This window comes from Oncorhynchus masou, chromosome 12 (assembly GCF_036934945.1).
Source record: "Oncorhynchus masou masou isolate Uvic2021 chromosome 12, UVic_Omas_1.1, whole genome shotgun sequence".
In the NCBI taxonomy this organism is placed as follows: Eukaryota; Metazoa; Chordata; class Actinopteri; order Salmoniformes; family Salmonidae; genus Oncorhynchus; species Oncorhynchus masou.
Window position 1 is genome coordinate 50,643,059 of NC_088223.1, and position 18,559 is coordinate 50,661,617.

Genomic DNA, 18,559 nt, shown 5'->3' on the forward strand with positions numbered 1-18,559 from the left:
TTTCAAATTCCAAACTCATAGCCAGGGGCACGCTCCAACTCTCAGACATAATAGATAAACGAAGCATGTGTTTAGCGAGTCCCCCAGATCAGAGGCAGTAGGGATGACCTGGGATGTTCTCTCGATAAGTGTGTGAATTTTTTCTTGCTCAACATTCAAAATGTAACAAGTACTTTTGGGTGTCAGGGAAAATGTATGGCGTAAAAAGTACCTAGTTTTCTTTAGGAATGTAGTAAAGTAAAAGTTGTAAAAATATAAATGGTAAATTAAAGTGTAGATACACATTCAGTAGTACTTTCAAGTTTTTTTTACTTAAGTACTTTACACCACTGCATTTAGGGGACTGCAGGGTTTTTTGCTACACCAAGTGTCAAGACTCCAATCTTTCCCACACGCTGAAATCTGACGTCACACACACCAATGAAAATGGCCGCGGATTCGTCTGTCAATAGTGAGAATGGTTCTTGCGTTCCTTCCAAGCACATGACCACTCCAAGTCGTTCCTCTTAAGTAAACAAGTATTTCCTCCGATCACAATGACTAGATGTGAACGTGACACAGGTTGATCCCCTAGTTTCCGATTTGGAATTCCGAGTTGGATGACCATTCAAAACTTTTTTTCCCCACTCAGTGCTTCTTTTTACCAGAGTTCCCAGTTGTCGTGAACACATTGAAATCAAATGTCGGAGATTTCCAAGTTCTTAGTTGTCTTGAACAATGCAGAAATTACTTTGATGAGGGGGATGCTACACCTGAAAACCTTTGGGGGTGAGAGAAGATGGCAGCATTTAACCGGCCCCTGAAAACATGTACTTTTAAACAATTCCTAATCTGATTTTTGAAGTGATATTTTGGGGCGGCAGGTAGCGCAGTGGTTTGAGCGTCGGGCCAGTAAACCAGAAGGTTGACGGATCGAATCCCCGAGTTTACAAGATACCTTGTTCTGCCCCTGAACAAGGCAGCTAACCAACCCACTGTTCCCCGTTAGGTCGTCATTATAAGTAACAATTTATTCTTAATTAACTGACTAGTTAAAAAAAAAATGAAGACCATCATCCTTGTAGTCATTTCAAATAGGCTACAACCAGCAGATGGTGCAATTGGTTAAAGCAATATGTTGTGCTGTGATGGACCTTGAGGAGTGATGCATCCTGAAAGACACGTTCCTTGCTGATGTCTGACAGATTTCATTACGCCTGATAGGTATTTTACGTTATCAGCAAACCACACATTATAGAAATCTGTCGGTCGATAGCCTCTGCCAAGTCTCCAACAACCAGATGGTCCGGTTTTCGGGACAAATATTAAGAGTGCATGTGACATACTTTTGCTTTTGGACTTTTACAAGGCGACATTCCATCTTAACTACACATGTACTCATTCTTTCCCCTTCTCGTCAAGACCAGTATGTAGTGAATCTAGTTTCAGTCGATGACGCGGCACGCAACCATTGGTTGATGCATGCAACGTCTGAGCAGGGTAACGCGAACAATGACTTCAGTATATGGGAAACAGCAGCTCTTTACATCAACGCAGGTACAGGAGTGGTTTATAGTAGACTGGCTGTAAGCCTACTGGATAATTGCCCGTTTGTATTTAAATGGTATCATCATTGTTTTCGAAATCGATTTTTTTTTTGGCTTAAACCTATCCATATAATTTTACTGATCTGATGAGACTAAACGAGACAAATTGCAGTTATGGATAAAGACATTTTTGTGAGGAAAAAAAATACCTTCATTTACAGGCCAAAGTGTTTGCCCACCAGAGAGTGCTATTCACTTGAATTTGAAACTCGGAAGTGGGGCAATTGTGTAAACTAGATATTGGCATCTCTGAAGACAACTGTCGATTTATCCTTTTCTATATGTTAGTGTTTCGTTGGTTAGTTTGGTTTTTGAGAAAGCGATAGAGGGATTATATGGGATTAAGGGGACAAATATGGTTTGAAGAGGACTAGATTTATGGGGGGAGGAGCTATGTATTCAGGGGATGTGGAGTGCTAGAGCTTTTGAAAAATAAGAAAAGAGGAGATAGTTTGCGGAGGAGAAATGTGACAAGTAAAAGCAAAATGTGCAATTGGATTGTTATAAAAAATAAATAAAAAATATTTTTGAATAAGCAATCAAATTGCACAATCCAGGCAATAGAAACATGGTTTTCTAACAGCAGCTGGTTTTGACCTCTATTTCTGTTCAACAGGATGCTGTTACTTCTTTTCCAGCTAGCTTGGCTGAGCTTTGTTTCCTGACTCCCCCCTACCACCACCACCAAGATAATTATTGTGTGTGTCTTACAGAGTGGGAGATAGAGTGAGAGACAGTTCATGGAATGCTGTGATGTCATCAGCTCAGTCCTACACAAAGGCAAGGAGGAGGACACACAAGCACACTCACTCTCCCGAGTAGTTACTCTGCCGTGGAGCGTCTGCACACCACTGTGAGTACATCCTCCTTAAACAACACATCCTTTCTCGCACACGTTCTGCTGAATTCTCTATCACTGACTCACTCGCTTCTCTTCTTTTTGTATTTTTCCCCCCACCACCAAGTGTTGAGTTTAAACCAATCTGTTTCCCAGCAGTGACAGTTCTCAATCTACCTTTGTCTCCCTCCAAATGTTGATTGTGCTGTTTCCATTGTTAATATGACCACCATGCCTAGTGAAGTCCTTTCAGCCCCTCTGCTAGAGTAGCGTTCTACTCACACTGTCCTGGGATGTGACCCTGCATTTTGGTTACAGCCCAACAACGACCGTGTTAAAATGGAGCAGCCATCTCATGGGAGTTTGGAAGAAGAAGACAAAAAAGAAGGGCGGTTGGAAAGGGGGGTGGGGGTTACTGACGGCAGAAAAAAATGCCCCATTCCTTTGGAATCTCCTCCCATCCAGGGCCAGACAGTCGCTCTCAGAGCCCTGCCCATGGCTTGGGTGAGGAAGCCAGGGTTTGAACTCTATCATTCGTCTGAAGAAGGGAAAGGAGATCGCTGTGATTTACTATGCATTGAAAAAGAAAGCAATGAGCAGTTGCATCTTAAGAGGAGAAGAGGCAAAGGGGGAAAAGTAAGAAAATAAATCAAAAGACAAGGAAGGACAAGTGGCTAGGAGCACTTAACAGCAGCATGATTAGCATACAGCAGGGAGTGCCAGTCATCTACAGTGCTGACAGAGGTTGTGATGTGTAATTTTCCCTGATGCAGATTCACCCAGCCATGGCTGCTTGATGAGGACTGAGGACGACTGACGTGTGTGTGTGTGTGGAGGGAGGAGGGAGTGTCCGTGCAGAGGACGTCAGAGGAAGCTGCCTACAGCTTGTGTATGTGACAGAGGAGGCTCGATCTTCTCCTTCTCCTCATGAAGCTTGTTTAGAAGCCAACACGTCTTCAGGAAACTGTCGACCCAAGGAGTCCGGACAGTACCCATCCACACCCTGCTAGACTGGGCAACCTGCCGGAACAGCCCTTTACCGCCTTACCCCTCCACCTCCAGCCCGCCGCCACCATGCTGCAGCAGATACTAAAGGACATGTACATCGATCCTGATGTGCTGGAGGCCCTGAGCGAGGACCAGAAGAAGACCTTGTTCCTGAAGATGAGACAGGAGCAGGTGCGGCGTTGGAAGGAACGCGAGGAGAAAGAAGACCATAGACCAAAGCCGAGTACAGGTACTCATTTCATCCCTCGTTATCTGATTATGAAATAAGTCTACAAGCACGTTTCTTTGAAACTTACCCATTTGGTCTTTCTAAAGGCAGACACTTCGGGCAAGTCTCAGATATGTTGGTGTGTTGTTGCCGTGAATGAACTAATAGGGAGCTGCCTTGTGAAGTTGAGCTGCAAGCATGTGGCTTACCTCTGAGAAACATCCTGTGGTGTGCTTTAGGCTACTGCCAATGTATTCAGTATCAGTCATTTTTGTTTCTGTTGTTGGCAGGCCCTCTGTATGTGGGTCTGTGTCTGCCTGCGAGTAGGTTACGCACTTTGTTTCAATGAGATGGCATTACCTGTTTACGTTATGAGTGTCAGCAGGGCTAAGAGAGTAGCTAATGGCCGGAAAGACTACTTGTCTTTTGTTAAATCACTACCTGCAGTTTCTCACCAGTGGTACCATTTAGCATCACAATAGGAACACTGGAGGGTATGTGGAAGGGGCTCGGCCTCATGTAGCATCACCGGGGTGAGAGAAATAGGTCTTCAACTCAGGTTTCTAGTATTTGTATTTATTATGGATTGCCAATAGCTGCTGCCAACAGCAGCTATTCTTCCTGGGGTCTAGCAAAATTAAGGCAGTTAAACATTTGAAAAACATTGCAATACATCCATAACATATTTCACAACATATTAAGTGTGTGCCCCCAGGCCTCAACTCTAATACCACTTATCTATAAAACAAAATCCATGTGTACATGTTTGTGTATAGTGCGTATGTTATTGTGTGTTTGTATGCATGTGTCCATGTTTGTGACGCTTCACAGTCCCCACTGTTCCATACAGTGTATTTTAATCTGTTTTTTAAATCAAATTTTATTGCTGGCATGAGTTACTTGATGTGTGATAGAGTTCCATGTAGTCATGGCTCAATGTAGTACTGTGTGCCTCCCATAGTCTGTTCTGGACTTGGGGACTGTGAAGAGACCTCTGGTGTATGTCTTGTGGGGTATGCATGGGTGTCTGAGCTGTGTGCCAGTAGTTTAGACAGACAGCTCAGTGCATTTAACATGTCAATACCTCTCATAAATACAAGTGGTGATGAAGTCAATCTCTCCTCCACTTTGAGCCAGGAGAGATTGACATGCATATCATTAATGTTAGCTCTCTGTGTATATCCAAGGGCTAGCCGTGCTGCCCTGTTCTGAGACAATTGCAATTTTCCTAAGTCCCTCGTTGTGGCACTTGACTACTGTTCAGTCGTGTGGTCCAGGTGCGACAAAACTAGGGCCTGTAGGACCTGCCCTGTTGATAGTGCTGTTACTAATGCAGTGCTTGGGGGCCTCCCGGGTGCCACCAGAGACTCTGGGTTCGCGCCCAGGCTCTGTCGTAACCGGCCGCGACCGGGAGGTCTGTGGGGCAACACACAATTGGCATAGAGTTGTCCGGGTTAGGGAGGGATTGGCCGGTGGAGATATCCTTATCTCATCGCGCACCAGCGACTCCTGTGGTGTGCCGGGCGCAGTGCACGCTAACCAATGTTGCCAGGTGCACTGTGTTTCCTCCGACACATTAGTGCGGCTGGCTTCCGGGCTGGATGTGCGCTGTGTTAAGAAGCAGTGCGGCTTGGTTGGGCTGTGTATCGGAGGACACATGACTTTCAACCTTCGTCTCTCCCGAGCCCATACGGGAGTTGTAGCGACGAGACAAGATAGTAGCTACTAACAATTGGATACCATGAAATTGGGGAGAAAAAAGGGGGTAAAATGAAAAAAATTATAAAAAATAATGCAGCACTTAATTACAGACAGACTTCTCCCCATCCTAGCTACTATTGTATCAATATGTTTTGACCATTTACAATCCAGGGTTACTCCAAGCAGTTTAGTTCCCTCAACTTGCTTAATTTCCACATTCTTCATTACAAGATTTAGTTAAGGTTCAGGGTTTAGTGAATGATTTGTCCCAAATACAATGCTTTTAGTTGATCAAATATTTAGGACTAACTTATTCATTGCCACCCATTCTGAAGCTAACTGCAGCTCTTTGTTAAGTGTTGCTGTGGTAGCTGACGTGTATAGTGTTGAGTCATCCGCATACATGAAAACACTGGCTTTACTCAAAGCCAGAGGCATGTCGTTAGTAAAGATTGAAAAAAGTAAGGGGCCTAGACAGCTGCCTTGGGGAATTCCTGATTCTACCTGGATTTTGTTGGAGAGGCTTCCATTAAAGAATCCCGTTTGTGTTCTGTTAGACAGGTAACTCTATCCACAATATAGCAGGGAGTGTAAAGCCAAAACACATACATTTTTCCAGTAACAGACTATGATCTATAATGTCAAAAGCTGCACTGAAGTCTAGCAAAACAGCCCCCACAATCTTTTTATCATTAATTTCTCTCAGGTAATTAATTATAAGTCATTTGTGTAAGTGCTGTGCTAGTTGAATGTCCTTCCGTATAAGCATGCTGAAAGTCTGTTGTCAATTTGTTTACTGAAAAATAGCATTGTATCTGGTCAAACACAATTTTTTCCAAAGGTTTACTAAGGGTTGATAACAGGCTGATTGGTCGGCTATTTGAGCCAGTTAAGGTCGTTTTACTGTTCTTAGGTAGGGGAATAACTTTTGTTTCCCTCCAGGCCTGATGGCACACACTTTTTAGTAGGCTTTAATTGAAGATATGGCAAATAGGAGTGGCAATATCATACGCTATTAGCCTCAGTAATATTCCACCCAGGGTGTCAGTCCCTGGTGTCTTGTCATTGTTGATAGACAATAGTTTTTTCATCTCTTCCATACTTACTTTACAGAAATAAAAAATGACAAATCTTGTCTTTCATAATTTGGTCAGATATACTTGGATGTGTAGTGTCAGCGTTTTGTTGCTGGCATGTCATGCCTAAATTTACTAATCTTGCCAATTTAAAAAATCATTCAAGTAGTTGGCAATATCAGTGGGATTTGTGATGAATGAGCCATCGGATTCAATAAATGATGGATCGGAATTCGTCTTTTCCCAAAATGTCATTTAAGTTGCTCCACAGATCTTTACTATTATTCTTTATGTCGTTTATCTTTGTTTCATAGTGTAGTAGTTTCTTCTTTTTAACCTCTTACATCTATGGGGGCGCTATTTCATTTTTGGATGAAAAACGTTCCCGTTTTAAACAAGATATTTTGTCACAAAAAGATGCTCGACTATGCATATAATTGATACCATTCGAAAGAAAACACTCTGACGTGTCCAGAAATACCAAGATATTCTCTGTGCGTGCCCTAGAACGTGAGCTTCAGGCAAAACCAAGATGAGATGGCATCCAGGAAATGACAAGGATTTTTGAGGCTCTGTTTTCCATTGTCTCCTTATATGGCTGTGAATGCAAGAGGAGTGAGTCAACCCTTTCTGTCGTTTCCCCAAGGTGTCTGCAGCATTGTGACGTATTTGTGGGAAGATCATTGGAAGATTGACCATAAGAGACCACATTTACCAGGTGTCCGCCCGGTGTCCTGCGCCGAAATTGGTGCTCAAAAGTCACCTGCCAGTATTTTTCCATGCGATACAGAGAGGAAAGCAAGCTTCCACGAACTGCATATCAATGAAGAGATATGTGAAAAAACACCTTGAGGATTGATTCCAAACAACGTTTGCCATGTTTCGGTCGATATTATGTAGTTAATCCGGAAAAAGTTTTACGTTGTAGGTGACTGAATTTTCGGTTCGTTTCGGTAGCCAGACGCAATGTAGAAAACGGAACTATTTCTCCTACACACAGACGCTTTCAGGAAAAACTGCGCATTTGGTATGTAACTGAGAGTCTCCTCATTGAAAACATCAGAAGCTCTTCAAAGGTAAATGATTTTATTTATTTGGTTATCTGGTTTTTGTGAAAATGTTGCGTGCTAAATGCTACTCAAAATGCTATGCTAGCTTTGCATACTCTTACACAAATTAGTCAATTTCTATGGTTCAAAAGCATATTTTGAAAATCTGAGATGACAGTGTTGTTAAGAAAAGGCTAAGCTTGAGAGCAGACGCATTATTTTCATTTTATTTGCGATTTTCAGAAATCGTTAACGTTGCGTTATGCTAATGAGCCTGAGGCTTTAGTCACAAACCCGGATCCGGGATGGGGAGTTTCAAGAAGTTAAATTCAATTTAGTCACATGACATCTCTTTTGCCTCATCCATCCAACCATAACATTTTACAATTCCTCATAAATCCACGGGGATTTAACATTTTTTACAGTCATTTTCTTAATGGCTGCATTCTTATTAGTAACTGCGATAAGCAATTTCATACATTTATGAAGTGCAGCGGCTGGTTGCTTGTCATTACACACCACGGACCAACAAATATTCTTCACATCACGACAACACTTTTAATCAATACAATCACTGCAACACTTTTATCCACAATATTAGGCTCAGCCTTTGGAACTTTGCTTTTCCTAGCTGTGGCTACTATATTGTGATCACTACATTGGATGGATCTGGATACTGCTTTCAAACAAATTTCTGCAGCATTAATAAATATATGATCAATACATGTTGATGATTTCATTCCTGTACTGTTTGTAACTACCCTGGTAGATTGATAACCTGAACCAGGTTGCAGGCACTTGTTACAGTTTGAAGCTTTCTCTTGAGTGGGCAGCCTGATGAAAGCCAGTCAATATTTAAATCTCCCAGAAAGTGTACCTCTCTTGATATCACATACATTATCAAGAATTTCACACACGTTATCCAGATACTGACTGTTAGCACTTGATGGTCTATAGCAGGTTCCCACAAGGCTTTAGGTGAGGCAGATGAACCTGTAGTCATATTACTTCAACAGTATTTAACATGAGATCCTATCTAAGCTTTACAGGAATGTGGTTCTGAATATAAACAGCCACACCTCCACCTTTGGCATTTCTGTCTTAATTGTAGATCTTGTAACCATGTATTGCTACCACTGTATTATCTAAGTGAGTTTCAGAGATTGCCAGAATATGAAAGTCATCTGTTACTAGCAAATTATTTATTTTGTGAACCTTGTTTCTTAAGCTACTTATGTTATCGCGGGCTATTTTTTAAAATTTTCTGGGATGCTTGATTGTTTTCATTGCTTTACTGGGAAGCTTAGCAGAGGTAGCAATGCTCAGGTTATTTATTAGTGCAGGGTGAGCTGCACACAGGGGACTTCCTACTAGAGCACACCACCGCAGGTCTAACAGTATAACTCTGGTTCATAGGCATATGATTACTGCATACAATAGCTGTAGGATCAGCAGAGGCTTCCAGGGCAGTAAGATGGACATACATTAGGTTACTTACATTGTCATCCTGCTTCAGAAAAATGTACATTATCCTAGGGGAGTTGGAAGATATCTCAGTGGCACAATGGCAGGGATTATATTAGCTAAACTTGGGTAATTTGAGTCATTGTCTCAACACAGCCTTGAAAGTGGATCCCATCCTCCTTATAAAACAAGCTTTGTTTCCAGAAGGTATCAAAATGGTCAATAAATGTTACATCCACAGAGCTGCAATAGTCTCGTAGCCAGTTAATGAGGGCTAACAGTCTGCTGAAATGTTGAATGCCACGATTTAGAGAGGGTAGGGTGTTTGTTGGTGTCAAGTAGAGACCCAATCAGTTCTGTTCTGAGCTGCCCTTAATAATGTCATTTGACCCCACATGAACCATGACAGCATCAGCCCCTGTTGACTGACACACAGCCTCGGGAAGCAACCTGGTGAAATGCTGAACTTTGACCTCGCATGAACCATGACAGTATCAGCCCCAGTGACTTTCTCACAGCCTTGGGGATCAACCTGGTGATATCCTGAACTTTGACCCCACATAAACCATGACAGTATCAGTCCCCGGTGACTTACTCACAGCCTTGGGAAGCAACATGGTGATATCCTGAACTTTGACCCCAGGAAAACACAAAGTCTTTGCCCCAGGTACAGATATATGCCTCACCATTGAACTCCCTATCACATTAGCCGGAATGATGCGGCCTCTGCCACATCACGAGGCAGATTGCGAGGCCAGAGCCACAGAACTCACCTGAGAAGAGGGCTGCTGAGATGGCGGCTGCGTGCAGGCCACAACAGCCCAGGCGGTTGATTGACTAGGACAGGGAGAAGTAGCCGGAGGGACATCCACAGCCTCCCCCCACCCCCTCAAGCCCCCAGCAGAAGACAGCCGGTATAGGGGCTCAAAGCGATTTGAGTCTTAAGTTCGGAGGTGGGGGGCAAAAGGCAGGCGCCCCGAGAACGATTCCTCTCCTTCTTTCTGGTTCTGACACACATCCATTTACGCTCACCTGGAGTCGAACGATGAGCAGCCATTTCCTGGTTCTAGCTAGTAGAGGGGTGCAGTGGCGGAAATGTATCATAGTTCGGGAAGGTCCCATTAGGATCCTGTTGGATGTCTTGATAGGAAGCATTTAAAGATGCCAGTAGTCTCATAGAATCCTTATTCAGGTCAAGGCGCCTGGTCAACTGTTTAACTTCTTCAGGAAGAGTAGTCATCCTTTTTTAGCTGCATCAAGTTCAATACATTTTTCACAAATGAAGGTACCCATCCAACCTTTCCAGTCACTTCCAATAATAACTACGTCTGAAAGAGTAGGCCTACTGCCAGATCAGGATGTGACGGTGCTATCTCATTTGAGGAAATGACATACTTATAGCTGACTCACCCTTAATTGATTGAATTGTTAGTTCACTAATCAATCGTTTTTTAAAGGGGCATTTATCAGTGAACACAGCCTATCTGAACGTAAGCTGTCCACCCACTAGACACACACGCAACAAACAGTTGAAACAGGCGTAATGCTGAATCTGATGCACTCAAGAAGAATAGGTCTGGCTGCTTTTCCTCGTGTGTGTGTGTGTGTGTGTGTGTACAATGCCCTGATTATAGATCATCTTGTTCCCAGTGAAGCACTAGTGTGTGCGAGGGAGAGGCAGGCTGATGTCTGAAATGTGTGTGCGTGTGTCAGAAAAACAGATAACAGATTAAAATAGGAACACGCTATAGACAGAAATACTCTGTGAAACTGCCACTATATTTTGTACCCCCCTATGTTAGAGAGGGAATCACGTTTTCTTGTATTGTGCAGATGGCTCATTACATGCATAGCTACAAATAGAAAGAGGCAGGCCCTCTAATTCAATCCTGAAACTGGTTTGGTGTACTGCCTGAATCTTGCCGGTCTGCATTTTATTTCTGTAGGTAGCCAGTCCCTGTATGAGAAATCTGTGTCGTAATGACTCGGTTCACAATGTACTTTCCCTTGGCATTCCACCGAGAGAATCTGAGATCACAAGACAACAACCCCAGAGCTTCTACTTGGGAGGTTTGGTCGAGAGCGATTTGTAACAGTGGATGAAAACGAGTCTCTGTGATGGCTGGCTGTAGGTCACTGTAGCACATGTCAGGTTGTGCATTGATTCTGGAACTCTTTTCTTGGCTGCAGTTGACCACAATGTACTGATTATCAACTGACTGAATGTCAGACAGGGAGGGCGGGAGAACATAGGCCTCTCTCTGCTAACGACCAGGGCAGCTGTTCCTACAAGTCAATGCCCCCCTCCCCCGATGCACACTGCGGTGTTACACACACACTCCCCGATACACACTGCGGTGTTACACACACACTCCCGATACACACTGCGGTGTTACACACACACTCCCGATACACACTGCGGTGTTACACACACACACACAAACACACTTCCCGATACACACTGCGGTGTTACACACTCCCGATACACACTGCAGTGTTTTACACACACACATACACACACACACACACCCCAATACACGCTAAAGTGTTACACACACACTCCCCGATACACGCTAAAGTTTTACACACACACACTCCCCGATGCACACTGCGGTGTTACACACACACACACACACACACACACACACACACACACTCCCCGATGCACACTGCGGTGTTACACACACACTCCCCGACGCACACTGCGGTGTTACATACACACACACACACTCCCCGATGCACACTGCGGTGTTACACACACACACACACACACACACACACACACACACACACACACTCCCCGACGCACACTGCGGTGTTACACTCCCCGATGCACACTGCGGTGTTACACACACACACACTCCGCAATACACGCTGCGGTGTTACACTCCCCGATGCACACTGCGGTGTTACACACACACACACACTCCCCGATACACGCTGCGGTGTTACACTCCCGATACCCCGATACACGCTGCGGTGTTACACACACACACACACTCCCCGATACACGCTGCGGTGTTACACTCCCACACGCTGCGGTGTTACACTCCCACACGCTGCGGTGTTACACACACGCGCACACATGCAATACACGCTGCGGTGTTACACTCCCCGATACACGCTGCGGTGTTACACACACGCACACACTCCCCGATACATGCTCCGGTGTTACGCACACACACACACACTGGACTATAGAGTTAGAGATCCTTTCATCATCTCGTAGTCACAGTTCACGTTGCAACACAAAGTGTTTGGAGACTGTAGCAGACCTCATTTTGTGTTTCTTAGTGTGAAGCAGAGGAAATGGTGGTCTGTTACAAGCACAGGACCCAGGTGTCTGTGCAAAGCAGGAAGTGACTCCAGGCCCACTGGCCCCTTCCTTCCAAATATTAGCTGCGAACACAGCAGGAAGCATGCAGGACAAGCATTGTGGAGAACAAAAAGACAACATATGGCTGGGGGAAAAAATGGAAAAAAATGATTTTGTGTTTTTCATCTGTTCAGTTATATTTACCATTTTAGTTTGATGTGTAATATACTCTAGTTAATGTGTTGTTGAATGTTTGTGTAACTATATGTATGTGTGTAGCGTGTATGTGTACATCTGTATAATGTGTAGCATGTAGGCTACATGACTCGTGCTGTTATGACCGTTTTTCCATACATCGTATGTGGTCCTGTGTGTGTTTAGGTCTGTTTTTGGTTTGTGTCTGAGCTTTGAGTACAGAACGTGGCAGACTGGTGACGTTTGCTAGTGGCAGATGATAGACTGCAGTGCAGGGCGGGCCGTCTTATTGCTACAGTAACTTGGCCCGCGGTGATCCCTGAACGCGCCACAGATATGCAGATCTCAGGGATATAGTACGTGCTAAATCAGAAATGCCACTGTACAAGGAACATGACTTAGGCCCCGGGTTTTTGAGGGTCTCAGAACCGAGAGGGTGTGATGTGAGTCAAGGCGTGAAGGAGTATTGGGTTCCACGAGTTTGACAAGTGTTTTGTTGTCTGTAGTTTTAGTGTCTTGCGTTTTTGAGAGAATTGTCTGTTTGCCTAGCTAGTATGTTTTGACTTGCCTGGGCTGAGTTCAGGGCATGTCATCGTGGTTTGCCCCAGTGAAATTCCCTGCATTTGCTTCAGGACAGGCTGGCAGAACCAGTTCACTGGTAATCTGCTCTGGAGGGGTGCCTCCCCTTCTTTTCAACCAAAACCCTCACGATTACGAAAGCCTCATTGAGGACATTAAAGTTTTTTTTTTTTTCTAGTTTTGTAGCAATCACAATACATACAGAAAACAACATCAGAATAGCAAAGGATATTTACAAGGCAAGCAGGCTGGATAGCTGCCTCTACTGATCATGTGTGTTTTGTGTGTGTGTGTGTGTGTGTGTGTGTGCTGCTTTCTTTCCACGAAGGAACATTTCTCAGCCTTAACCCAATGTAACCACGTCGTAGTATTCAATGATTTGGTGGCTTTTCTCTGCCCCCCCCCCCAATCTGCTCTACTGCTGTCCATATATGGAACCCATCAATGTCTATTTACCACAGAAACATAAAAATGACACATCTTGGTTTTCCTCATCCTCAGTGTGTTTCGTGTCTCCTGTAGCCAACCGTAAGAATGTGAGCTGGTTGCTGGGCAGGGACGGTGATGTGGCGGTCATGGTGATTGGAGAGGTGAACGAGCTGAAGACCTCTAAACTCATCTGTTCTGGGCCCGTGGAGAGGAAAGCACCACCAAGCCTGCACAATAGCACACGGTACGGATACGTCAGCAATACCAGCAGTGTTAAAAACATTTTTTTTTTTACCTGCAGTTCTGTAGAGTTGTAATAGTCCATATCAAATTGAGTAGGAAGTTGGTTTTTGGGGTTTGCCATTTTCTATCATCCCTGTTTTGATTATCCTGTCTGGTCCGTCTGTAGCCACCAGACAACCCCCCCGAAGAGCAACCTGGTAAACAGACCCGTCTCAGAATCTGTAAGACCTGGGAGAGAGAGCCTGCTTCCCAAAACACAGCCAGGGATACAGCTCAATTTAAAGGTGAGTGTGTGAGTGTGTGAGAGACCTTCCTGTTGCTGTCATTAATCTCGGACACAGCTGAGGGCCAGTGAGACGAGGGAGAGTCATTGCTCAGCAGCCAAATAAATCACCCCTTCTATCTCTCCCTCTCCTGACTGTTCCCTTACTCCATCCCTCCCTCTTCTACTCCCCGTTGTTACCTCCAACACTCAGCAAAACACCTCTCTCCCTTGCTCTTCTCTTTCCAGCTCAACCACATCCTATCCATCCCTCTCTTCCCTCCCGACATCTTGTCTTCCACTTTGTTTTGTACAGTTCCTGTCATCCCTCTCCTCCCTATTGCATTTGTGTTTCCCGCTTGCTGGGAGTTAGTGGAGACTGGTGAGGGGAGGACGGCTCATAACAACGGCCGGAACAGGGCAAATGGAATGGCATCACACACCTGGAAACCATGGAAACCATGTGTTTCATGTGTTTAATACTATTGCGCTCCAGCCATTACCACGAGCCCGTCCTCCCCAATTAAGGTGCCACCAACCTCCTGTGCTGTCCCTAGTGTGTGCATGTGCCACCCCTGTGTGTTTGTGTAAATCTATATGTAAATTAAGTATTTTAATTGTGTAGGAGGGGGAGTGATTGGGGGGGGTTATTATGTGTTATAGTAAAACCCTGCATATTTGGTTTGACCCTAGATATTTGAACCGAACCATGAAATTGAGAAGCGTGTCTGTGTCACAAGTATATTGTGTGTGTGTGTGAGTGGTAGGGCAGGTTACCTCCGTTTTCACGCCATCTTAAAAAGAGGGAGAAGATTTTCAGCGTTGTCATGGCAACCCATTTGCACATAGCGAGCGCAGGCCCGGGTGGACACTCCATCTTGCCTGTAGAGCATACCAGTGCCCATCCCAGGCACCCACGGGCTGGTACCGCAAACAGAACGTCTGAAATGTTTCGAGAATGGTCCCGGATAAGCACAAGGAAATGAATCTAAATGTATAGGCCTTGTGCAGACCTACAGTGTGCTTACACTATATACATCTGTTGCACGCCCATAGCAGGTTCCCGTCCGAGAAAGTCAAGTGCGTTTTTAAATCGGTCATACCAACTGACCCGTTTCCTGCTTTTCCAACAGGAGAACACTGAGGAAGTGAGGACATTGCCCCCTCTACAGGTATGGTTATGTACTGCACATATCACTGCTTTGTCCGTCAGCTCAGAAGCTATGAGTTGCCCAGTAGTAAAGGCCTGTGTTTGTGTGTTCAACCCACAGGTGTCAGTGGGTGAGCAGCAGCCACCTGCAGCACTGGACAAAGTAAGCATCACATAAACACGTTTGTTGTGAGTTTGGCTTCCGTAAAATCAGAGTTTGTCAATTATGCACATTGAGGACATTTTGTTTATGTTTTGATAAAGGTGGTTATGCAGCGACGTGAAAGATAAACCAGTGTGTTTAATAGTAGTTTGATTCAGTAGTTTGATGCCGTATTAATACCAATGCACCTGTTCTGTTGGTAGTCATTATTTAAATGCTCCGTTCATTTAACACAGAGTTCGGGTATGTATAACACTGTGCACGGTTGTAGAGTGAGAGGTTGGGTTATTCCCTGGGTTGTGGAGGGCGAGCCATTTGATCTTCACTTTCCCCTGAACGGCGACGATGAGGATATCATCAGTGGCATATAATCAAGTGTCATGTAAACAAAGACGGGAAAGCACGGCCTTAATCTCCTAGTATTCCTGGCTGGGTGTATGGGGTTGAGAAGGCAACAAATGTGTCATTGTCTCAGCGGTGGCAGGCTTTCAGCACGAATAGCCATTGACACAGAAATGGATGGTTCGAATTTCAAAACACTTGCTCAAATATCCTGGCTAAGTGTGGTTTTCGTTTCACGAATACACCCTTCGGCTCTCCTTAAATATGGCTTGAACACGTCTGACTCTTCTGGACACCCACGCCCCTTCTTTCTCTCTCTATCTCACTCACTCACTCACTCACTCACTCACTCACTCACTCACTCACTCTTTCCCTCATTCCAGGGTGTGGAGGTTAGGCCAGCTGTCCCTTCACTCTCAGCCTCTCTCCAGATCCTCTTTCTCCCAGCTCTCTCTGTCTCTCTCTCTGTTCCAGCTGCTCCTGGCCTGGCCTGGCCGCCTCACCCCTCATACGTCTCTCTGGGGGAGCAGTTGAACTGTAACAGCCCTCCAGGATGTATGTCATTGCTGTCTACCACATGCTGCAATGGGACTGGGTTGGGGTGGAATGAAGGGTGTTTCTGAGTGATTGTTTCGTTTTGTGTTCTTTTTGTTTGTGTGTGTGTGTGTGTGTGTGTGTGTGTGTGTGTGTGCGCGCATGCAGGCTGTATCACAACCGGCCGTGATTGGTAGTCCCATAGGGCGGCGCACAATTGGCCCAGCGCCGTCCGGGTTTGGCCGGTGTCGGCCGTCGTTGTAAATCCGAATTTGTTCTTAAATGACTTGCCTAGTTAAATAAAGGTCAAATAAATGTGTGCGTGTACGAGGAGCGGAATCGCTGGCGCTTGGTTTCTGGTCTCCTCTGGAGCAGATGGTTGATCAGGGTATTAAAACGCCAGAGACAGGGGAGGGTTTCAGTCACAGATGGATGGGATTGTCTCCTGAGGTTTGCGCAGGGGAGATCTCCTTCCATCTCGTCGCCTACTGCACGCAGCCGAGCCGAACCGCAGGAGAAAACTCTATCACTCCGTTCATGCAACCTTACACAAGACTCCTCCGAAACACACCGCTGCACGTGTCTGCCAACCCATGTCAAAGTCCTAAATGCACAGCCCCACCCTATTGTTAAATATGATAGGTATGAGAGACTGGGATTCTGAAACGATTTGTTAAAACCTAGATTTCGTTGTTATGTAGAATTCAGGTTGTTAATTGGAACTGTACTACCATCCAAATGGCTATGATATCCGGCAACGGTATTTGGAGCTGATAGTTGTTTGGGGGGGGGGGGGGGGTGAGTTGGTACTGCTGATGCTATAGTGAGGGGTCTTCATGATGGATGCCGAGGTCGCCTTAAACCTGCCCTTTGCACAGGCCTGGGCAATTCCAGTCCTCGGGGGGACTGATTTGGTGTCACACTTTCACCCCCATCCCTAGCAAACACACCTGATTTTAAACTAATTGCATTTTTAACTGAGGATCATGATTAGTTGATTTATTGGAGTCAGGTGTGTTAGCTGGGACTGGGGCAAAACTGTGACACCTATCAGGACCTCGAGGACTGGCGTTGCCCAGGCCTGCTTAGCTCATGGTGTCTGCACCCCATGTTTCATTTCATTTTGGGGGATACTTACTGTGTATGGAAGCCATCAAACCTCTCAGTAACCTGAAGGCATTGGATTCAGGTAGAACGGTTGCCGAATATGCAAATAAAATGGTATGAATGAATCGGACACTGACTGTTCTTTCCTGTTTCCCCAGCAAGCTGAGTTGAAGCAGGATTTAGAGGTCGACGCTCCAGAGGAGAAGCCGGTCCTCTCTTCCTGCAGACCTCACTCAAGAGCTGGCACTGCCAACCCGAGGCTAGATACCGCGCTGTCCCCTGTCCCCAAGAACTTCACCATCACACCATCCCCTGTCCTCAGCGCAACACCATCCCCTGTCCCTACCATCACACCGTCCCCTCTCCCCAGCACCGTAACAGTGTCTCCGGTCCCCGGCATTGTCACACCGTCTCCTGTCCCCCGCAGCAATGCCATCCGAGACGCTCTAGAGAAGAGCGCTGCCAAAGTGCGCGCTTCGGAGAAGACCATCACGCCCTCTCCCGTCCCTAGCTCTGTCAAAACGTCCCCTGTTCCCAGTGTGACACCGTCCCCTTTCCCCAGCTCCACTCCATCCTCTGTCCCCAGTGTCTCACCGTCCCCTGTCCCCAGCTCCACTCCATCTCCTGTCCCTAGCATCTATTCACCGTCCCCTTTCCACAGGACCATCGCTCCATCCCCTGTGGCTAGCAGCACGGCCATAAGAGACGCTCTAGAGAAGAGCACCACCAAACCACACGGTCCGGAGAAGACGACCGTCGTCCCGCTGTCCGTCACAACCAGACTCCACCCCGAGGAGCCGGCTGAGCCCCACCCCCAGGAGACACCCAGCAGCGGAGGTAAGAGAGAAGAGCAGCATGAGAGATTGGGTCCCCTCCATAGAGATGTATAGAGATCTCTGCTTGGAAATTACCTGTTGTAGCATGGACATTGCCATTAAGGGATTCTACCATTTTAAAGTAGTCGAATGGGTGGGGATTTCTATGGGTTGGGAGCATTGTCTTCTTCAAATTGGGTTATACGGTTTGTAAATGGCTTTAAGCTATATTATAGTGGACACAATAAATGAATGACACACAATATTTTGGTTCAGAACTCCAGCAGTGCAGGTGGCGGTAAATCACCAATATTAGCTTTATACATTTTTCAAACACAGAAGAAGGTGAACATTTTATACAGCACCAATGGCACAAATACAACATTCCAACACTGAGCTAGGGTCAAAGTTGAATGTATTGAGATTGTTGTGAATGGTGGGAGTAACAGATTCGGGCCTGGAAGCATGTAGACACCAGGACACATTTTTATTGA

At 45.5% G+C, this 18,559-nt stretch overlaps 1 protein-coding gene across 3 annotated transcripts in view; it reads left to right on the forward strand.

The window, feature by feature from the left end:
- Positions 1–2,166: 2,166 nt before the first annotated feature.
- LOC135550305 (uncharacterized) overlaps positions 2,167–18,559 on the forward strand; it is a 28,065-nt gene continuing 11,672 nt past the window's right edge. Inside the window, exons 1-7 of one of the 3 annotated variants that reach the window (XM_064980977.1) lie at positions 2,173–2,439; positions 3,198–3,661; positions 13,543–13,693; positions 13,859–13,976; positions 15,088–15,126; positions 15,226–15,267; positions 17,409–18,087. In XM_064980977.1, coding sequence (XP_064837049.1) covers positions 3,499–3,661; positions 13,543–13,693; positions 13,859–13,976; positions 15,088–15,126; positions 15,226–15,267; positions 17,409–18,087 — 1,192 coding nt within the window. In that variant the 5' untranslated portion in view covers positions 2,173–2,439; positions 3,198–3,498. The other 2 variants (XM_064980978.1, XM_064980979.1) reach the window with 2 other exon arrangements.